Source organism: Electrophorus electricus, chromosome 22 (assembly GCF_041902795.1).
Source record: "Electrophorus electricus isolate QZ-2024a chromosome 22, ASM4190279v1, whole genome shotgun sequence".
NCBI lineage: Eukaryota > Metazoa > Chordata > Actinopteri > Gymnotiformes > Gymnotidae > Electrophorus > Electrophorus electricus.
Window position 1 is genome coordinate 3,324,498 of NC_137518.1, and position 23,803 is coordinate 3,348,300.

Here is a 23,803-nt window from a genome sequence, read left to right on the forward strand (position 1 = left end):
AACAGCGAGTACGTTCCAGCGGGGACGCCGCGTTCCAGCGGGAATACGATATTCCCAAAGGGAAGGCAATCGTCAAAGAAAAGAATGACACCAATGCTACAGGTCATAATCATGCAACGTGCGACTGTTATGATGTCTGGCTCGTTGCTACCGGTAACAGCGCAGGAAACGTCCACGAACCCGCACAGTTACTCTATGAACGCGTCAAGCCTGCCGCTGCTCAGGCAGCGTGCGTCGGGGTTAGCAAAAGGTTAAAGGTTAACAGAGGGGCCGACCTTGTCGTCCACGTCTTCGTCGCTCTCGTACACGTCGTCCTGCCGTAGCCTCCACTCGTACTCCACGTTCAGGTGCATGTTGAACTGGTTATTCTGAGCCTGCACGATCTGAACAGTACACCTGAATGTTAGCAAAACTTCCTAACGGCTGGCACGCGTCGAAACGGAGCCAGGCGATTCCTATAGCTCTGGAAAAAAATGTAAAAAAAACTACCTGCGTGAGCGGAGCAGTGGATCAAGAAGTGAAGAATAAAAAATTATAATAGAAATATAACAAACAGTGATAGAAACGATAAGAGAACCCGCGCAGCATACCAGCTCTTCACAGTGTGCGTGCCGGAGCCGTCGAGCGACGTCCAGGGCAGTCTCTCTGTTCTCGTTCTCTGCGAGGGCAGAACAATTGCCATCAGCAACTCCACAATCACACCACTCACAACCCGCCCAGTGGGACCCGGTTCTGGGACGCAGCTTTATTACTGGAGGACCTACGAACTTCATCCAAAGGAGGGAAAAGTGGCATGCGTGATGCCGTGTCCTGGCGTGGGAGGAACCCGGGTGGGGCGGGGGTGTGTGTTCACTCACTGAGGTGTGTGTTGACTTTGGCTCGGAGCAGGAGTTTAAGACACTGGCTTTTGTTGTGCTGACAGCAGTAATGCAGCGCCGTGTTGCCCTTCACAGTCTGAGCGTCTAGGTTGGTACTGAAACACACGCGAAAAAAGGCACGCAACGATGAGAAGAAACTCGCGGCACGCGAGAGCACCTGTCAGACGGCGCTCCTCCTTTCCACGTCACACGTCTGTTCCCCTTTCATTTTCTCTCTCTCTCTCTCTCTCTCTCTCTTTCAGTTTCTCGCACTTTATTTCTTTGTCTCTCCCACTTCCTCTCCCGCCCCGACACCATTTCCTGGAATGTGCACATAGGCCAACATTTCCCCTCTCACACATTCCACCTCAGTCTCTCCTCAGAATGACGTTGTGGGTACTTTCAGCGGAACGTGGAGTGAGACGAGCCTGGCAGTGATGGCCAGTATACGGCATATAGGACAGAGGAATTAGCGTCTGATTTGCATATTTACATACAGTTTGGTCTCACCAGTTGTGCACCAGGAAGTCCACCATATGTAGTGAGGTGTGGTCAGCCAGCAGGACGGCCAGGTGGAGCGCCGTCTCACGCTTTTCCTTCAGAGAGAGGAGACACAGTCCTTCACATCGTTAGCGCTCGAAAACAGCCATGTTGAGGGCTGTGCACGAGTGTGTTTGTGTGTGTACCTGCAGAGGGTTGGGTATAGGCTGATTCATGTCCATCTTCTCGGCGTAGAGCTGGAGCAGGCCGAAGATGTCTGTGGCATGCACAGCCTGCTGCAGGCGTCTACGCAGAGTATCTGGCGAGCCTCCGCTCCGCTGCGCAAACTGACACTCGATGTACTTCGCCAAGATGAAGTCCTTACGCACTGCCCTGCACACAAACATCACTTCTATATCTGCACACTGGCCAGCGTATCTATTACTATAAAAGTCTCAGTGATGCAGGCAGTTTCTAGCCTGCCAATTACAGTGATAATCCACCTTATAACATGTAAAGTAAAAAAAAACACACACACACACTTATTTTGAGGGGTTTTTTTTCCCTCTAGACAGCAATTCCCATACAGTAACCTTGAACAGTGATACATCAAAACTCCCCCCACTCAAAGGACGCCACAGAAAAAATGGCAGTCCCGATGCACTGGGGAAAACCATACTAAAACTTCCCAAACAAAACCAGAAAACAGGGAGGAACTGTAATGGCTAAGGGGAGCCTCGGGAGAGAGACAGACTCAAGGGGGAAAACACAAACACCCTCACAGAGCAGAAGTGAGGTGTAGCACAAGGGCTCACAGACATCGATACCCAGAGTTAGCAGCTAGGAGCTTGGCTCAGAACTTTAGCAAAGACCCAGCACTGAATGACTGGGTCACTGGGCTTATATAGCTCTAGCACAGTTGTTGGTCATCAAGCCTGATTAGTAGTGTGCCTGACTAGAGGCCTCCCTCTGGTGGCCGGAGGGGCCTCGGCCAGGTGCCAACCCTTACATGTCCCAGACTACATATGCCAGACTACACATCCCAGACTGCATATCTCAGACTACATATCCAAAACTACATATCTAAGAGTACATATCCCAAACTACATATCTCAGACTACAAAAAAATAAATGCACTGGTTTCTATGCATAAACAGAGTTCAACGTTACTGTATGTCTGTGACACATTAAGCAAAAAGCAGAAAACCTTTTGGCCACAGTCATGGGGTCAGGGCTGTCTACTGACTGGTCTGGGATCAGACAGATTAGGAACATGTTTCTATCTCTTAAAAGAGCCAAATCTGATTAGTATTTGACTATCAAGGTCTGGTCAGACGGCTAATAGCCCTGTGCTCTTTAAGATCACGATAACATCTATTACAGGAAGTCTTTCGTCATCTCTTTAACGCAGATGTGTTTAGATTCTGGCCCCTCCAGGCAGCAGGAGGTGATAGATGACTCCTGACTTTTCACTTTATTTCGTTTGTTTACCATTTGATCAAACTGTATGGAAACTAGAATTAAAATTACAGAAACAAATAGAGCAAAATGTTCATATTATCTGGTGTGTGTGTCCTCCCGACACAGTGGCAGCTGTTACTGTTACTTTCATATCACTGCTAAAGTGATGCTCTGGGAATCTGGACTGATCCATTTTAATATTTCTAAAAGAATCAGAGGTTTTAGATATTTTAGGTATACTTATCACACACACACACAAAGAATATAAAGATAATAATTTAATCCATTACCAGCTGATCTCTCTATTTCAGACAGGCTATGATTTTGATAAATAGCAAATGGCTTTGTGCCTCAATAAATGCTAACTTCACCTCAGCCAGCATCAACCACAGCACTGCTACTATATCGGCTCCTGCAGTAAATGATATTCTTTGCTCTGTGGAGAGAAATCAATACTTTGCCATTTGCCAATACTTTGTCTTTCAGAAGCACCTGACACAGTCCCCTAGTTTACTGCTGGCTGGCCTCTGCTGGCTATGAACAGACGGTAATGGATTTATAATACCTCTGAAAGGACTCAGCGTGTGGATGCATGTGAATGGTATCCATTCTGACTTTTTTCTTAAGACGGCAAATCCAGCCTTAAATTTGCCTTTTTTTTAGAATGTTATTTTACGACCAGAGCAGCGGAGGAGCTAGCACACGCCTTACCACCAGAGACAACGCTAAGACTGTGTGGCTCAAAGCCCGTTTGATGCCTGAGTACGATAGGTGGGACTATCTGATAACACAGCGAGACGCGCTTCAGAGGCCCGAGGACAAGGCAATACCCCCACAGCAGGAGGGAAGACGTGTGGAGCCGTGTGACTCCAGCGTTGAACGGATGCCAGCGTTGAACTGCGCACTGCTGGAACAGTGCAAATAACATTAGCTGCTCTCAGCTGCTTGCTCTGCAGAGAGACATCAGTCACCCTGAGGGGCGGCAGCCTTCTGACAGCCACGTGCACCCAATTACCGAGACTCAGCCAGTTCTATCTTCATTTAAGGCCTCTGAACCACCTGATACTTTGTTAGTAATGTTATTAGGGGAGTCATATTATGGTGTCCATGGATCTTTTAGCCAAATCCATAATGAAAACCTGGGGATTGACGGAAAATTGCACTGGTGCCCAGTGAATATACTGAGATCCCATAGCTCGTCTAGGAGACAGAGTGGTGCGGTCAGAGAACGTCCAACACGTGAATCTGATTTGTTGCAGTGGGCAGAGCAATTACGGGTCTGTCCATCACTCACATGTCACTGTCTGCAGACGGCTTCAGAGACAGGCTGGGGAGGCCGGCCTCCACGATGTCATTAAAGGCAAAGTTCCCCACGTTCCTGGCCAACTGGACAGACGCAGAGCACAGGAGAGAAGGAGTGAGATAGAGAGATCGAAACATAAAATGAATCCACAACTCTGTCAGAGGTATGGATTTTGAAAGTAGGGGGCAGAACATATTTGCTCTCTAAAATGAAGAGCAGAACATATCGGGTCAAAGTATGCGCGTGATTCTTATTGGTTCACGGTTTTGGACGCCCCACAGGGACTCGCGTGAAGGGATGTACCAGCAGCTCCGATGTGCCCAGCTTGTCCAGGGAGAGGGACTGGATTCTTGAGTGGTGTACTCCCATCTCCCGATGTATCCCTGAACACTCGATACATGTGAGGATGCCCAGATTCGTTGAGATCCATAAGGGGTCTGGAAACCACACAGCAACAGAAGGCATCAGGAGGCATCTACTGCCCAAGAGCAGGAGAAGACCCACTCAGAGCACATTTACATTAGCAACACCTCGCAACCACTTTCGGAAAGTGTACCCTAAGAATATTTTTGTGTCCTCTGAATTTTTTTCTCAGTTTATGCAACAATAATTCAAGCAATAACATAAAATGAAACGTATTATGTTCCTAATGACAGCAACAGCTTGTGTTTCTATTTCAAGCTGTCAGACGAACCTGAGGTAATAAACGCATCACAACTGACATTTCGCGAAGTCGAGCCGATTGCTTTTTAATCAAAAATAAGTAGAAAACAATCGCACTACGGATGTATTTTAAACCATGGTGCCGACGCGCCTGCTCCTCAGTGTCGTTAAGCAGGACAAACGCGGCCGTAAATCCCTTCAGCCATGGCACTTATTTCTTTCTAGTGCGTGCACACACTGGACGACGTAAGCGAAAGCGAATTCGAGGCGCAGATTGAATTGAATGCAACAGCCGGTCAGCATTCTTATCCCCAATATTTTTCAAAGCAAATGTACACCCAGTATCCAAAGGAACAACAACAACAAAAAAACGTGGCATTTTAAAGTCTACTGCGTAGCCCATACAATAAATACATGAATCTGGGAGAAATGCTAAATAATTAAGCCACTGTGTTCAAGAGATTTCTTTGTTGGTTTGTCCACCTCTAGACACCCAGTTACCCAAGGGTATCGTAATTAAGGTTCTCTAACGCTCCCTGTCCTCGGGATGGGAGGAAATATGTGGGAAATTCATCCCACTCCCTTTATCACACTTTAATTCAGCTTTCAGTTAATCAAATGTATTTTAAGGACAGCCAAGATAATAATGCTGACAAACAAAGCCGTCACTGGTCCCTTAACTCATGGATAGTTTCTTCTTGATTTAGAGATCTGGAGATCGCGCAAATGGGCCAACACGCACTGTAGCATCAGTTTGCATTGAGTTTGCAATCTGCATTGAGTTTCCGAGCGGAGTTCTTAAAGTTCAGAATCTACCTCCATGTGTCATGTTCCAAAGAAAACAGTGGTCTGTGAAAGCGAAAACAACATCTCTGGACAGACCCAGAAGGCTCACGTGGTACACAGCTACACTCCGGATGTTTTTAATCCCCCAGAACTGCAAAAGGCCCAAATTAAAAATGCCAGCAGTAATTCACTCGCGCGAGGCGGAAGTGCGTTCCTCTCACGTCCTGAGCCCGGGCCCTCTGGCGCCCCCACCTGGAGCACTGCAGTCACAGCACACGCTGTTGCCCGGCATGCGCAGGACATCATCGATGATGGCCTTTGTCAGGTCCCCCACGCTACTCTCCCCGCTCGGCCTGAGCTCATCCAGCGCCACGTTCAGTGCCTCCTGCTTGCTGTTGGTCAGCACTGATATCCACCTGAATCACACACACACCCACACACAATCAGAGGGCACGTGGGTGTTGGGGGGTGGACGCGCATCACTCACGACACACACACTGAGCAAAGGGATATCAGATATTTCAAAGACGTTCCTGATAAGTGAAGATCTGCCACCTTCTACCAGACTGGAAAGGGCACACTGTAAAGTGTGATTATGTGTGTGTGTGTGTGTGTGTTCACACTAGAATTAACAATCTAGCCCTATCCTATCTCTCTTAAACTACACTTCAGTAGCATGAGTGGATTACAAACAAAGGCTTATTGTAAACACATCACGCTGTTTCTTTGTGTTTACTACACAGACACTATGCTACATGCGCCCTGCCCACGATCATTCTAAATATGAGCATAAATGTGAACCGTGTGAATCACACTGACGTTGGCAGGACTTCTGTTTCCCTAAACACTCCTCAGGTTTCTGTGATAGAGAAAGTGTCTGTGAGATGCCCTGACCAGATCCGAAGGGGATGTAAGCCCAAACAGGAGCTGCCACACTGACCACTACAGAGTTTCCCAACTGAGCCACTCTGTGGTCTTAAGCAGCGCATGGTTGAAATCACTCCAAATCACAAAATAACAAAGCAATAAACATTACTTACGCCATACAGTCTGACTCATCCTCCGCTAGAAAGTGATAAGTGCGGTTATCTGCCATAAGAAACACACACACACACACACAATGAGAAGAAACACAAAGAACGCTCATTAAACGCTGGCAAGCAGATTCACATACTGCTGACAAACGTTAGGGACTTCAGTTAGAGCATCAGCGAAGTCTGAACGGCGTCTGTAAACTCCTCACACGCAGGTGTGAGTGCCAGTACACCACGGCGCCAAGCACACCGCACTCCTCCGAGAGACATGGTTGTCCATTCTCTCATTGAATGACACCAAACGTTTGAGGTCTGGGGACACGCGTAACCGTGGTAACACAGCCGGCCTTAGTATACAAGCTCGTGTCCACCACGCTCACTTATAGCCTCGTGGTGATCGGTGCATAGACGGGACATTGTTGAGTCTGTGGTGGGCGTGACCTACGTGAGATGAGGTCGAAGCACTTCTTGTCCTCCAGGCTGGGTTTCACCTGGCAGGTGAGCAGGTTCAGTTTGGCTGGTGGTTTGTTCGGCTGAGGACGGAGAGAGCAGCGATTCGTTATAACAGGAGTTTATCTTTCTCACCTCTTAACTGAGCATGTTTCGAGCAAAAATAGAGGTGTAGCGGAGAGGGGTTATTAGGACCGGACACAGGACGCTCGTCTGACGACAGGCAGGGGCTGGTGGGGACGAGCTGCCACAAACACGCCACGCTTGGGCGGTAAACATAACGCGGAGTAACGTGACATGACGTAGAGCTGTGATGCTTACCGTCCCATGAGCGATGGTCAGATAGCAGTTCTGTACACTGCACTTCCTCTTCTGCCACGTCTTTCTTAACCTGCCGTGGTTACACACACACACACGCACACACACGCACACATATACACACACACACACACGCACACATACACACACACCCCCACACACGCACACACACACACCCCCACACACACACACACACACACGCGCACACACACACACACACACACACACACACACACACACAGTTATTTCCATTCCATAAATCAAAATGCAGAGCACATAAAAGTACTTCATCACTTCCTAATATAAACACAACAGGAAACTTTTCTTTAAGCGGAAACCTCAGCAGAGGAAACCATATCTGCTCTGAGGACTGGAAGTGATACATGAGTGTGTTTACAGGCCTCACACTCCAGACATTTACCCATCACTCTTCTTGTAGAGGCAGCCTGACTTCTCTGTGCCATACTGCTTGTTGCCTTGAAGCTGGTGCATGCTGTAGACAGTCTGCCTACTTAAAGAGTCCTGCAACACACACACACACACACACCCACACACACACACACACCCACACACACAAACACACATACACACACACACACGCACACACACACACAGACACACACAAACAGACACACACATACACACACGCATGCACACATGCACGCACACACACGCGCGCGCACACACAAACACACACACGCACACACACACGCACACACACGCGCACACACACACACGCGCACACACACACAGACACACACAAACAGACACACACATACACACACGCATGCACACATGCACGCACACACACACGCGCGCACACACAAACACACACACGCACACACACACGCACACACACACACAGACACACACAAACAGACACACACATACACACACGCATGCACACATGCACGCACACACACGCGCGCGCACACACAAACACACACACGCACACACACACGCACACACACGCGCACACACACACACGCGCACACACACACAGACACACACAAACAGACACACACATACACACACGCATGCACACATGCACGCACACACACACGCGCGCACACACAAACACACACACGCACACACACACGCACACACACACACAGACACACACAAACAGACACACACATACACACACACATGCACACATGCACGCACACACACACGCGCGCACACACAAACACACACACGCACACACACACACGCACACACACACACAGACACACACAAACAGACACACACATACACACACACACGCACACACACGCGCACACACACACACGTGCACACACACACACACGCACACACACATACGCGCACACACACACACACACACACACACGCACATACACACATGCATGCACGCACACACACGCGTGCACACACTCACACACACACACACACACACACACACAGACAGACACACACATACACACACACGCACGCACACACACACACACACACACACACACACAGACACACACACACACGCACACACACATGCACACACACACACACACACACGCACACACACACATGCACATGCACACACACGCACACACACACAGACACAAACACGCACACACACACGCACACACACACACACAAACAAACACACACACGCACACACACACACGCACACACACACACACAAACAGACACACACATACGCACACACACACACACACACACGCACACACACACCAGTTGCACAGTTCCGTCCTTACATGCTTCACAGGCCTCAGTACGTAATAAGCGCCACCGCACACTGCGTAACACAGCTGTGTCACCAACAGCAAGCAGAAGTGTTGCCTCACACTCCAATGGCGGACCGCTGCATGTGCACACTCAGAGCCGCCTCGGTCCGCACCCAGGGGTAGGGGCGGTTGGGGGGGTTATATTCTCCAGATCGACACAGACCAGCAGAGAACATGCACTACACAAGCGGGAAACCAGGCACTAACACCGTATCACTACACACCATCATCACAGCCTAGAAACACCGACAAGATGAGCAAACACCACCAGCACAAAAACCGGACAAGGAACGCAGATCTGTGGCAGGGTGCTGCAGCTGTATCTCAGGGTCGAAACGCCCGAGATGATAAAGGGAAACCCCATAAGTGTAGATCCATAAAAGCTCACTTACTCTCCTAGTCTGCTGGGGCACATGGAGAAAAGGAAAACATCGCGTTAGTATCTGATTATGTTCTCATTATATCTCACCAGGCAGAAAACAAGGCCACTATTATAGATGTAAACTACATCTATTGTGATCCTCAAGACCCCCTCTCTGTGCCCACACACACACACACACACACACACACACACACACACACACACACACACACACACATACACACACCAGACCTAAAGCCCGAACCCGCCCTTCGTGAGTTTAACACCGGCAGTGTTAACAGTGGTGGGGAACCCCAGGATCAGGACTGCGATGCAACGTTCCAGTTGGTTGCGGGATGGCGCTTCACTACCAATCCAGGCTACAGCAGAACTTCGGTGGCTGCTGTGAGCACAAGGCACCCATGACCAACTACGCAGAAAAGCCAAGAACCAGAACTTTAAAACCTTAAATGGTTTATACACCGTTTCTGGTTATTTGCATTTCTGCATTCACTTGGTTGAAGTGCCAACAGCTGTGAACGTGCTGCTTAAGTAGACTCCCCTCCTCTGCTTGGGCCATGCTGGACGTTTCCATGGAAACATGCCAGAAATGTCAATCAGAAAACGTCTGATACATTCAGCATGTCCAACTACTTCTTGTTATGACATGCAACACATTGTGGGTTGAGTAACACAAAAGTAAACATGTTACATTTTTACCGCATTCATGTGCAAATATTTCCTGTAATGTTTTTACTAGGGTTACGTTTATAGTCATATGTATTTGGTTAGTGTATGCGTTGTGTAGTTTTTGTAGCCTATCTTGGTTTTGTCTTACACTCACATACTGAGAATGCAAGCTTGATCCTGGATTCAGGACTGATGGCAGTGTGGTGTGTGTTTGGTCTGAGTGTACTGTGTGCGTGGTGTGTGATGTTTGTGTGTGAGTGTGGTGTGTGTGTGTGTGTGGTGTGTGTCTGTGTGTGTGTGTGTGGTGTGTGGTGTTTGTGTGTGAGTGTGGTGTGTGTGTGTGTGTGTGTGTGGTGTGTGATGTTTGTGTGTGAGTGTGTGTGTGTGTATGTGTGTGTGTGTGTGTGTGTGTGGTGTGTGGTGTGGTGTGTGTGTGTGTGTGTGTGGTGTGGTGTGCGTGGTGGTGTGTGTGCAGTGTGTGGTGTGTGTGTGTGTGTGTGTGTGGTGTGGTGTGTGTGGTGGTGTGTGTGCAGTGTGTGTGTGTGGTGTGGTGTGTGTGGTGGTGTGGTGTGTGGTGTGTGTGTGTGGTGTGGTGTGTGTGGTGGTGTGTATGTGTGTGTGTGTGTGGTGTGTGTGAGAGTGGGGTGTGTGTTTGTGTGGTGTGTGGTGTGTGTGTGTGTGTGGTGTGGTGTGTGGTGTGTGTGTGTGGTGTGGTGTGTATGGTGGTGTGTGTGCGGTGTGTGTGTGGGGGGGGGTGTTCACCTCCTTAAGTTCAGGCTGTAGTGCAGGTCTGAGCTGGTCTCGTAAAGAGCAAAGCTGCCTCTTCTCTTCATCCTGCCTCTGTTTGATCTAGACACACACACACATACAATCACAGATAGTGTAGACATGGATGCAAGATACATGCAGGCAGTGTTTACATAAAAGTACACACACACACACACACACACACACACAAAACATTCTTTTGTACATCCCACAGAAAAAGGCTGCAGACTAGAATACAATTAACACTAACAATGTGTCTGCTCAACACAAACCCCTTCGTCATCTTCTCCAGCTCTGAGGAGTTTACTGAAATCTCACGGTCACCACCATTACAAGATGTGAAAACTGGAGCAGCGGTTTTCTCTGAGTGGGAGTGACGGAACCTGATAACCTTCGGATTATTTGGATTGAAGGAAGAAGAAAGATTCTGAGCTGAAACACATTTGTTCAAGAGACCAAACCCAACAAACCAATGCAACCTGACTCCCTTTGAATGGCACACCTTGATCGCTGGTTATAACCGCCAAACTTGATGATACCACCGTCTCACAGATTACTGCAATGGATTTTACCATTTGGAGCCAAAAAGTTCTGTGATAGTGTGTGTGTGTGTGTGTGTGGTTGGCTGAAAGCGCTGCTACCTTGTGTTCACCCTGTATAATCCCTCACTGAGTGGCATTTATTCACAAAATCCTGGCCTGAACTTACTAAAGAGAGAAGGACTGAGCTCCCACAATCCCTCCACACCAAAATAACACAGTGATGGAAATTAATATAATCCAGTTAGCACTGCAGGTCATGGTGAGCAAGTGTGAGAGGGGAGTGATCCGTGTAGAAGCTGAGGGGCTGGAGTGAGTGGAGGGGAGAAGTGTGTGTCAGTGCGGGACTCACTGGAGGAGAGTGCTGTGTGTCAGTGCGGGACTCACTGGAGGGGAGAGGCGTGTGTCAGTGCAGGACTAACTGGAGGGGAGAGGCGTGGAGGGGAGAGGCGTGTGTCAGTGCAGGACTCACTGGAGGGGAGAGGCGTGTGTCAGTGCGGGACTCACTGGAGGGGAGAGGCGTGGAGGGGAGAGGCCTGTGTCAGTGCGGGACTCACTGGAGGGGAGAGGCGTGGAGGGGAGAGGCCTGTGTCAGTGCAGGACTCACTGGAGGGGAGAGGCGTGGAGGGCAGAGGCGTGTGTCAGTGCGTGACTCACTGGAGGGGAGAGGCGTGTGTCAGTGCGGGACTCACTGGAGGGGAGAGGCGTGTGTCAGTGTGGGACTCACTGGAGGGGAGAGGCGTGGAGGGGAGAGGCGTGTGTCAGTGCGTGACTCACTGGAGGGGAGAGGTGTGTGTCAGTGCGGGACTCACCAGAGGGGAGAGGCGTGTGTCAGTGTGGGACTCACTGGAGGGGAGAGGCGTGGAGGGGAGAGGCGTGTGTCAGTACGGGACTCACTGGAGGGGAGAGGCGTGTGTCAGTGTGGGACTCACTGTGCTCAGGCTGACCGTGAGGGACTCGATGTACTGTCGCAGCTTCTCAGTGGCTACCAGGCACTCCTGAAAGAAACTGACCAACACAAACACTTCAGTGACCTCTCTCAGTCTCTCCCCTCCTTCTTTCTCTCCACCTTTCCCTTTCTCCCCATTCTCTCTCTCTCTCTCTCTCTTTCCATCCCTAACCCCCACAATTCCTCCAAATCACTATGAAGCATCGTGGTCCTGAACAACGGCAGGAAAGGTTGTCAGCCGTAGGTGTACGTAATGCTAGGAGCATCGCTCAAGTGCATTCACACACACACACAACCACACACACACACACACACACACACACACACACATGCACACACACGCACACGCGCGTAAAGCAGTCCCGTGGTTATGGTGGGTATGGAGCTGCTTTGCCTTACTTGCACTGGGAATGGTAGTGTTTGATGAGGTTCTGCAGCAGGTCCACACCTTTCTTGGTCTTAATCTCGTTGACTTTGATGAGGTACTGTGGGAAAGAATAAAGGGAGCGGTACAGACACCCAGCTCAGACGTGTGACCTCTCACCCCAAACACGGCAGCTACGTTCGAGTGGACGAGAGCTGGCTTCTGGGTGGGGGCTGTTCATGTTTCTTACGCAGACACACCCTCCTTTAGTACAGGGAAAGACGTATAGAAGACTGATGTGGGAATTAGTGAAATTGTGTGTGTGTGTGTGTGTGTGTTTGTGCACGCAAGTCTCGCGTTGCACATCTGTAGCGGTAAGAGGCGCGTGCATGTTCATTTGCATTTGTGTGCATGTGTGTGTGTGTGTGTGCGTGCGCGCACGCGTGTGTTTGTGCATGCTTGTGTGTGTGCGTGCCTGTGTATGCATATGTGAGTGTGTGTGCATGTGTGTGAGCGTGCATGTGCGTGTGCATGTGTGTGCGCGCGAGCGTTGCCTCTCACCTCACACATATACAGCTGGAACATCCTGCGCTCCTTCTCCAGCTCCTCGGCGATCTCTCCTCCGCTCACCTCGGTTCTCACCATGCCGTACTGCTTGGCCAGCTCCCTCTTCTCCTTCTCGATCTTGGTGCTTCAGGATCACACAGCATCGCACACACAACACGTTACTCCTACAGGGTCTCCTGGACGTCTTCAGAGATGCGAGTAAGCCCCGTGACCTGGTCAGTAAGCCGAGAGGTGTGGCGAGGTGTTCCAAGCGTGCGACCTCCTCTCAACACGTACACCAGCTTGAATTGGGGTTGATTTGCTGGAGCAAGCAGATACCAAGTGACTGTTCAGGGTCTGTGAGCGGGACAGTTGTCCTGGCTCTCCTCTGGTTGTCACCAGTTCATGTGTTCGGATCCCAGCGTTGCCAGAACCTGAGGCAGCCTAACTGGCCCTGCTGCCTGGCCCTGCTCTGTGGGTGCGAAGAGTAGCCTAGCACCCCTTCCCCTGTCAATCAGAGGGATGCTAGCCAGTCACAGGTCACTTACGCAAAAGTAGGCAGTTGGCACTTTTCCAACAATGTCCTGTGTTTGCAATATTACATTTTGCAAATCCAACTGCATTTTCTCAGAACACTAACAATATTACATTATTTATAGTGACGATGCTGGATCAAAACAGATGTGACTTTTTTTTTGCCCCGGGGGTATGTGCCCTGGGGGTATGTATCATCAGGGGCCAGAGCTGGCTAACTAGTGCATGGACAAGCTCTAGTTCAATTAAGCACAAGCTTAACAAAATAACACCCACCTGCAATGCGAGTTTGGAAAGGAAGTTCTGTAAGGTTTCTGGTTTCGATTTCAATATTTCTTCATGTTTATATGAGAAGTGAGTTTCTAAATCATAAGACTAGATATTTCTAAAGGAGGCTAAAAAGGTAAGTTTAGATAGCAGAGGTTTGCGTGCATATTGTTTAGTTTTAAAAAAAGGGTTACAAATCACATTTATCCACATTTTAGGTATACAGGCCTGTCAGTGGAAAGTAAGGGTCAGTGTTGAGTGAATTTACTACACTGCTTAAAATGATGTGTAATGACCCACACCATTCCCAAGCTTGATTCCAAGCTTACCATCCATGTTAAGGATGTGAATGTCGGCTGAGCCTGGATTCCAGATGTGGGACACATCTTTTCTCCCTCAAACAGCCCTGTTTGGGAGGCTTACACAATGTTTATAGTGACTCGAAACAAATTTAGCCCGGTATCACAGTCTACTTCCAGTTCATTAACATCCTGGGAAAGGCCTTTGGAAAACCACAGGATCGAGCCGCTCTATGCAGCAACATCCCAAAAATGTCCACATGTTAAAGACAGCAGAACTACGAGCACTTACAATTTGTTCTCATAGTCCCTCCATGCTTTGTCAAATGGCTTCTTCAGATCCTGAGAAAAGGAGGATTGAATGGGATTAGAGACGGATGTTTCTTAGGTAATGCTAGCGCACACATTCCTCAGCTAACGTCAGACACAGAAACACTGAGAGTTTGTTCTGTTCCCACCCCTCTACTTCCACTCTGGCTATCCATATCCAGAAAGCAATTCTAGTTATTATGTTATTTGTGGGGTGTTATTTGTCTCAGTCAACAGTTTTCACTGTCGTGGGCTGAAATAGTACAGCGTCTGTGACGCTTGGCGGACACTTTTATCCAAAGCGACTTACAATTCTGACTGAACACAACTTGAGCAGTTGAGGGTTGAGGTTCTTGCCCAGGGGCCCAAGAGTGGCAATATGGCAGTGGTGGGACTTGAACCTGGAACCTTCTGGCTACTAATCAAGTACCTCAACCACTGAGCTTTGGGGGAGGAGACTTTTTTAATAAACCACAATTTATTAACAAAGTACCTCCCAATAAACACACCACAGCAGAACAAGGGGTGGGGTGACGATGTTTAGTACAGATCGTGGTGGGAGGCGGGTATTTCCACAGCCAGAGACCGAACAGAGAATAGACGTGTGACATCGGCGAGTGCGTATGACTGATTTATGTACTTACACCTTTGACCTCCTTCAGGTCCCCCTTCACCAGTGAGTCCAGGAAAAAGTTGATATTGTGTAGCATGCTCTTCAACTGTAGGAAGGAAGATGTCGAAACGTTCTGCATCGTTGCATCACAGGCCAAAGCACTAAAATCTCGTGGATTACGAAACACTTTTGTCGTTTTGGAAAACAGACGATCAAATGCACAGAGAAATTCTTTGAAAAGGAAAACATGAGTTTATCCTGATAAAGGCTCTCGTCTGTTGCCATGCCGTAACTACTGTCCAGGCCTGTAATGGAGGCTGTGCCTTCAACAGGCTGCGCAGGGGCAGCCCTGCCCTGCCCCGCCGCAAAAACAAGACTCACCACGTTCTTCATTGGAGCGAGAAGCTCTTTGGAGAACTCAGCAAACCTATTAAACGCAGAAGCCACTTCCTGTTCACCATTACTATGAAAATTCACAGCCAGTTTCTCCATGGAGTTGATGTACAGCTCCAGATGAGAGATGTGGTCTAGAGAGACATGTGAAACCGTGGAAAATATTGGTTAATAAACACGAGGTGTTGAGAAACGCCACATTCGTTTTGGCGTGTGGTCAGAGAGCTGTTGCTAGTTGAGCTGCGATTTCCTCCCAGTTTGCGTTCTCCACGGCAGCGTAAACGTGCGCCGTGCCGTGCACATGGAGTCGGGGTCTCTCAGGGACCTCCACTAAAGCAGGGACCTGGCCTTTATCTCCGCATGCATAGCATAGACCCACGCGCTGGCGCCAGGCAACACTGCCAAGCTGCGCCGTTACGTAGCTGTGTGAGCCGCTGAACCTTCACACCAGGACCCTGTGGTCTGGACAACATTTCCATTTCCATTTACGGCATTTAGCAGACGTGCTCATCCAGAACGGCTTACAAAAGTGCTTTGTCATTTCCTCACAGAATACATCCTAGTACAGTACAGTAGGTTAGAGTCCCTTATACCAATGATCTAGAATACTGTAGAAAGGGATCACTGCTGATACCTACAAGTACAAAATTCATAAGGTCCATCATAAACAATGATAAGTGCTATAAACAACAATAAACAACAATAATAACAACAATTAACAATAAACAACAATAGTAACAATAGTAATATAGCTCTATACTCTTAGTGGAGAGTACTGGTACCGGTCGGCCCGTTAGGCGTCAGTAGCGGCGTTACCTTGGCCTGAGGACTGCTTTGCCTTGGCTGCCTTCTTCAGCTTCTGTAGTATGGTCCGGTCGCAGTCCAGGGCCTGGAAGAAACGCACAGGTTCATGTAGTCAGAACCCTCAGGAAGCAGCATTTTTATGCTGAAGACGAGGTTAGAGTGCAGGAGGGTTGAGATCACACCTCTGTTAACACGCACACATCCAGTCATGCACCTGTATGATATCAGGTTTATCATTATTATCACCATTTTACGTTTTAGTTCAATAAGCTACTATATGTATTACTATATGTAATTATTTTGTGGATAGTTCATTAGTTACTTTTGTCTTATATATAAGATATTCATAAATGGATTGTTAATTTTATATAAAAATCTAACAATTCTAATCATCTTGCACAAAGTCATTTTAGTCTGGGAAAACAATTTGCCTGATCATCTGCTCAAATGTAATTCTTTGTGCTTGGACTCATTATTTAGGCCAAGTGTGATTATTATGAGGAACTGAAAAATGCTTTCCTTTGTATATTGTAACATTTAAGATTCTTTCCATAAATGTGAGCATCACATAACACTATGCATATGTTTTCCAGCAAGTGTACTGGTAGTGAACATTTTGCTCTACCAACTGAATAGTGTGACAACATTTACTGAAAAATACCCAATGTGCCTAGAGACAACCAAGAACCCAGAACGGCTATGTATAGAGACACATTTCCTGTTTCAGTAGTTCAACCAAGTTACAGAAATATCCTTTAAGCAATGGCTTTGCAACACTTCCGATCAGAGATACATTATTAAAAATCTAATCCTATCTATTAAAGGGATTATTACCATTTATTTTTAAAAAGACATAACAATCTCAGGATCGTGGGCTTTATGAATTGGACTACGGATACTATTTGAGAACACAGTAACAAATTTTATCCAACAAAATACCATAAATACATAATAAATAATTAATTAAACAAATAAATGATCGATCACAAAAAGATCAACAGAAGCAATCACACTTGCAGTCGTTTTGTAGGGACACTATCATAATTAGCGAGTCGGCGCGTGCCATGTCTGGTCTGGGAAGCGACGCTGATTACGGACGGGGGTGATGTGTTGAGTCTGGCTTGGTGCTGAAACCACCGAGCCCCTTAATGAACCAGCGGATGAAAGGTGTGTGCAGCCTGAGCGGACACAGGAAGGAAGAAGGTAGTGAGGTAAATTATGACCACCACCACGGCCTAACCAAGAGCGTGTGCAATCTGAGTGAATCATGCCAACAGGGTATGCAAAAAAGAAAATAACATCACCCTGAAATACAACCACCCAAGTCCTGGCTACCAAGTGTGACACTCCACCCCCAAGCCTTATCTTAAACCTACGGGTATCCACATGTGGCTATCTCGCCCACTGCTGGTCTTGCCCTCTGTGTAAACAAGTGAGATCTTCTGAGTGTCCTAGGGCAAGGTTAGGTTGTGGAAAGGCAGAATTAGGGACCTTCTAAGGCCAGTTTGACCAAGCGACTGGAGGTGTTTGTTCCAGTATGCACAGGGAGAGATTAATTACCCATCATTTGCTATAGGATATGAAACTAAAGGACACGACACTGTGCTGATCAGTCACCTACTGATGTCTTGTGAGGGACAGATTCCTCTTAACGGCTCCTTGAGGCCCTGCTGAGTCAGTGTAACAGGGGTCTCCTGTCCAGGGAACACAGGGGACAGCTCCTGTCTGCTGCTCTTCCACTACTCGTTTGAAACACCTCCAAAATATGTGCACAACAAAATGTCTATGGTTTAACCTCTTAAATTTGTATCTTGTGAACTTCAGCAGTTTCCAACATGGATTATAGGCTGATGCCTTGCCTGGTTATAAGAGCCATGGTGGTCTGTTTTCATTTTGAAAGTTTTGTTTATTTATTTATTTTTTTACAGTTGCCAATCTGGATTGTAACAACCGTACTGTTTAAAAAGGAAAGGTGTCGAATAAACAGGCAGGTGTAAACAGTCAATACATGGCTTTATGTATTGACCCGTGCTGTGAAAACAAACAGAACCACACTCTGGCAAAACAAACAAAGAGAAAACAGCACACCACTGAACAGAAATGCACTTAAACTGTTCTCAGTGTTTTACTTAGGCTGTCGAAACTTAATTTAAAGCTTGGGTTTCTGGGGAGACTTCTTTTTAAAAGCTGCAAATCACACAATTCCTCTGTCTCTTAAGACAAGTAAAATGTCAGCATGAATAAATTACGAGAAATTAATATTTATCATTGCCAGACCAAATGTTCCCAAGGAGACATTTTTTTAACATTCATTTAGAGGCCTGTTAGTTAAAATTCCTTGGAACTGCGTTCCACACAGTTAATGTCAAATCCACCGAACATCAGCACTTTATCCTAGAACTGCAGCCAGCGCAGACAGAGGGGAGGAGTCTATGTTTACACTGGGCGCAAAGACCCGTATGATTCTTATGAAGTTCACAAAGCCAGTTTAGCTGGAGCTGCTCTGCTGTTGCTGCTTCTGTCTTTGGCAAATCTTCGTTCCTCGTGGTTCCATGAGTCCAACTAGTGTCTGGCCTTCTGGGCCACTTTTCCATCTGTTCACTGCACTCATATGCGAATGCACACGAGATGGCTGATATGGAAACACGCCTGACGTTAGGGAGTCTACGTCGGCATGCATAAAACTCTTCTTTCTGTCTAAGACCGATCCTTATTCAGAGGCCCACGTCTTTGCTGGTTGGCTTCTGTCACATGGTCATGCTCGCAAGCTCCCAACACTACTGTGGCACCGTGAGGAAGAAATTCACGTGTCACCCATGTGACCAGTGAGTGCTATGCTGAATGAAAGAGCTGTGCACATGTACATGATCAGGGGTGCATGTATGATTTGAGGAAATGTTATATTTAGAGAGATCTGACCAATCCCCTGCCCTTCTGAAGACTCATCTGAACATTGCTATTGGCCATCGGTTCTGCCGCTATCTGATCCGCTATCACACCTTGCTTGTTCGGCACTTGAAATAATGAACAGAGGTCCACTACGCTCCTGACTACTGAAGCGTTTTTGTTAGGTGGTGGAGAAGTCAACTGTTTCATGGAATGGGGTGTTGTTGGGGTCTAAATAACTCAGGTCACAGCGCAGTTATGAATGATTTGGCACAGTGTGCATCGCTGAGTTTCTATGAGCTACAAAAACAGACCAATTATGTCTAACTATAGCAAAAGCACATAAAAACCATTCAGTCAGTTTACAGCTTACTTATACCTAATAATCTAGTCTCTCTTTCTGCCGAGGTACACCTTCCCCTGATGTCATGATGTTACTGAGCCTCGGCCTGTCTCAGCTACCACGGCTCCTCCCATCACCCCCTGATGCCCCCTGCTGTAGACCACCACACCTCCACCCCAGCCAAATACTCCTCCATTGGCCTTAATGGACGTCCCAGCGGGATGGGTTTCTGACACACGTGCACCATTGGGACAAGACTAGGACCTCTAGAAGATCGGACTAGACGTTAAATGGTTTTTTTTGTTGTTTTTTATTTATTTTTCTCTTAAATTTGCTATTATTGCGGTGACCGTTGTCGGCCAGAGGAGGATGGAGCCCCCCTTTGAGTCTTGGTTCCTCTCAAGGTTTCTTCCTCATGCTCTAGGGAGTTTTTCCTTGCAACTGTCGCCCTTGGCTTGCTCACTGGAGGCTTGGACTCAGACGTCTGTAAAGCTGCTTTGTGACAACAACCGTTGTAAAAAGTGCTATATAAATACATTTTGATTTGATTTGACTTATACCTTACTTACAAACAACTTGCTTATACCTTACTTACAAACAACTTACAACTTACTTACAGTTTACCTATAACTTACAAACAACTTAGTTTACTTACAACTTAATTACAGCTTAGAGCTTTTCAAATTTACAAGTTAGAAACAACTTACAGTTTACTTAAAGCTTACAGTTACTTGCTAAAGGATAGCTCGCTGGCTTAGTCAGGACACTGTACATGACAATAGGATGGGCTAACACTTCATCATGACCCATCATGCTTTAGTTCCTGTAACAGAGGCCATATTATGTTTCAATGTATCTCACGGCCATCAGAAATCATACTGGTTTGGAGAGAAACATTTGAAATGAGACTAGCCTCATGTACACACAGCATTCTGTCACACACTTAAGAGCTACGCTGTCTCTTTTGTAGAGTCTCTATGGAAACAGGAGCTACATCTGTCAGTATTTGTGAAGGATGAACAGAACATGCTAATGAACAGATCTGGTAAGCACACATCCAGGCAATAATGCTGATTAATTCACTACACTGGTTTTCTTGGTGAACTTGAGAGTGCTATAATAGTAATATCGAAGGTCTCCACTGAGGCGAATGGATGGCTGATCTGGTCCGTCAGAACACAACGGCCTGTGTCTGCACCTGGTGGTGTAGTTTATCGGAGCTCTCTAATTATCTGCCAATTTACTTTACAAGAATATACAAGAACCATACAAGAACAGCTGGCCTGAATTAAAATGCACACACACACACACAAAGAAAGAAAGACACAGATACACATGCATATCTCACACTTAATTATAAACAAAGTTACAGAAAATTGCCCAACCCAGATCCCATGTTGCAGATCAAAGTATACAAACTGGGGGAGATAAGTACAGTCCCGTTTCCTTCATCTGGTGACGTCACTGAGTCACATGGTAGCAAACGTAGTGTCCTGTTTATATAAGGACACGTGTTTCCCTGCTCGCCGTGTTTTAGATTAACGCACAGTCACTGCGTTGTGACCCATTTCCCTATGAAAACCTGCTTGACTCACTCATGAACTTCGGCTGTTCCCTGAACTCACAGTCCTGTTTACATTTCCGTCTGCATCTGGTTGGAGCAGAGTTGACACATATTAATGAATTGATAAGGACGTAGGCCACTTAACATAGCCCTGTTACAGCGACCCTAACTGTGCGAGTTATTTTTCAGAACAAGTGAAAATGAGAGGCAACAGTGTGCAGTGGACACAGATTATGTCTCATTTGGGATTAAACTGTATGCTGAACCACCGGCGGAATGTCTGTTTAGTCTATTCGTAATCTTAATCCAAATCTGTTAAACCACCCTTTACATTTGTTATCGTTGTTGTCGTCATCGCTAATCTAATGAGGCTCACGTCCTTTCCCATTCTGATCTGTGATCAGGGTTGTAGTGTCTCTTCTAATGACTAGGAAAAGGACATAGGCAGGTGATACTGTTCCTATAACTGCAATAAAAACAGGGTAACTGCTGACCCAGGCGTGTTCTCTGTACCATTAACCACCCTTAGGCTCCAAACCTGTTAATCTCACTAGTCACATGGGAGGGGGGGGGCTGCGATTTCCGATGATGCCCAAACAACCATCCATGTAATGTGGTGCACTGTTTAGTTTGCTCTTATTTCCTTAGCCTGGGTCATCGCCATGGTTACCTTGCACTCCAGCCCATATTAGAGGAAGTCTCCAGGGCCATTGTTACAGACATGACTTCTGATGCAAGAATGACACAGATCGGACAGCTATACGTGGAGAGGGTGTGAAGTTGGTAACAGAGCCATTACGTTCGGGCCACATTATTTGTTCCAGGGAAGTTGTGGCTCAGTAACTACATTCCGTAAAAATATACACCTGCAATGTGAAACATACACCTGCAATGTGAAACATACACCTGCAATGGCTATTATTATGCAGTCCAGTGGGCATCAGTGAGCATGGGAAATTCACAAAAAAAGAAATGAGCTAAACTGCACTTGTGCAAAAAAGTGAAAACTGCAAACTAAATAAATCGTTTAGAAACAAAACTTAACAAATATGCATGAATTAACAGAACGAGCGATTCACCACTGGCGGTCGCTTTATTTGGCTCAGATCTCTGCCGCTGGAATACCAGTCACGCGCACCACCGTAAAATCGACCGATACCACATTCGGAGCCGCAACAAAGCCGCTGCATAATTCCCTTTGACAAGCAACCCGATTATCGCTTAGCAACAGCGACATTATAGACGCAGATTTTCATTCATGTTTTTTTTTTATATAAAAAGCGCAAAAACAACTCTTTTTTATCCCATGCAACGTTAAGGAATTAGTGCTATGGACAATCCAGCAAAATGCACGGACAAAGAGCTTCTGTTTGCTAGAACCACGAGCATAAGATGAATACAGCCTAGAGTGAGTGAGTGTGTGTGTGTGTGTGTGTGTGTGTGTGTGTGTGTGTGTGTGTGTGTGTGTGTGTGTGTGTGTGTGTGTGTGTGTGTGCGTGCGCGGATAACCGCGTGCGATTAGGCTTTGAGCAAGCAGGAAACAAAGCGGTACCAACGCTGGGGAGCACAAAGACACCCAAGCTGCTGAACGCGGCATATACCGCTGCGCTGACGCACGGAAACACTTCGGGGATGACCGCGCGTCTCCTCGCGCCGCGCAAGGAGTAGCGCGCGGGCCCGCGCGCACGGCTGTCAAAAAGCCCCCTTTCGTGCGGACGTTTCCTTCGCTAAGAAAGCAGTTTCATACCTCCTCGATGTTGCTCACGGAATTCCGGCAACTTGTCATTTTTTTGGTGAAGGAGGAGGTGGTCGGAGAACTGTAGTCCTCCAAAGTCTCCGCGATGAACTCACCCACGGATATGAGCTCGGGCATTTCGGCGAAAATGAGCAATAAACGTCTGGCAGTTAACGGTTCAAAGCAAACCCACGCAAAGCTTAACCCGCGCTGGGTTACTCTCAAAGCGCAGGCGAGTACGCGTTCTCCTCTCGTTCCTGCAAACGCATCGCCGCTTGAACTGTGTCCGAACGCGCGTGAAGAGGAAACCGGCACTGTCTCGCGAGCGGGCGCATCGCTCTGGTGAGCGCGCGAACGCGCGCATGCTCCGTAGTGTAACTCGACCTAATGACCGGTGCTGTGGTAGGGTCAGTGGGGCACACCTGCCAACCATGGACAGCACTATTTACTAGACTGAATACACACGGGCGAGCCACTGTTCTGTATTAAACAGAAAAACTACTGACGAACCTATTTTACAAAATATAAAATAATATCCAGCTGCCCAGTCAATCTTGCAATAAAACACTAACAAAGCATTATATCATTTATTTATTTATAACATATTTATATGTAAGATCAATTTCATCTTCACCGCAGTACCTTCGAGGAACACACTTAAATAATCATCTTAGTCTGCTGTATCAGGAGAACGCCATAAAGGAAGCATCTCCTCTACCGC

General features: G+C 47.3%; 1 protein-coding gene across 6 annotated transcripts in view; it reads right to left on the minus strand.

Annotated features, from left to right (window-relative positions):
- unm_sa1614 (un-named sa1614) overlaps positions 1-23,372 on the minus strand; it is a 27,687-nt gene extending 4,315 nt beyond the window's left edge. For 5 of the 6 annotated variants that reach the window (XM_081705805.1, XM_027028958.3, XM_027028957.3 and 2 more), the window contains exons 1-21: positions 23,095-23,372; positions 16,567-16,639; positions 15,739-15,884; positions 15,389-15,463; positions 14,728-14,777; positions 13,351-13,480; positions 12,825-12,910; positions 12,409-12,484; positions 10,932-11,018; positions 7,774-7,874; positions 7,356-7,425; positions 7,030-7,117; positions 6,591-6,639; positions 5,803-5,966; positions 4,405-4,538; positions 4,093-4,184; positions 1,544-1,730; positions 1,368-1,453; positions 858-973; positions 591-658; positions 276-383 (exon numbers count right to left, since the gene is read on the minus strand). In XM_081705805.1, the coding sequence (XP_081561931.1) occupies positions 276-383; positions 591-658; positions 858-973; positions 1,368-1,453; positions 1,544-1,730; positions 4,093-4,184; positions 4,405-4,538; positions 5,803-5,966; positions 6,591-6,639; positions 7,030-7,117; positions 7,356-7,425; positions 7,774-7,874; positions 10,932-11,018; positions 12,409-12,484; positions 12,825-12,910; positions 13,351-13,480; positions 14,728-14,777; positions 15,389-15,463; positions 15,739-15,884; positions 16,567-16,639; positions 23,095-23,220 (2,112 nt within the window). In that variant the 5' untranslated portion in view covers positions 23,221-23,372. Of the gene's footprint in view, positions 1-275; positions 384-590; positions 659-857; positions 974-1,367; positions 1,454-1,543; positions 1,731-4,092; positions 4,185-4,404; positions 4,539-5,802; positions 5,967-6,590; positions 6,640-7,029; positions 7,118-7,355; positions 7,426-7,773; positions 7,875-10,931; positions 11,019-12,408; positions 12,485-12,824; positions 12,911-13,350; positions 13,481-14,727; positions 14,778-15,388; positions 15,464-15,738; positions 15,885-16,566; positions 16,640-23,094 lie in introns of those variants that run through there. The other variant, XM_081705807.1, reaches the window with a different exon arrangement.
- Between the last annotated feature and the right edge of the window lie 431 nt (positions 23,373-23,803).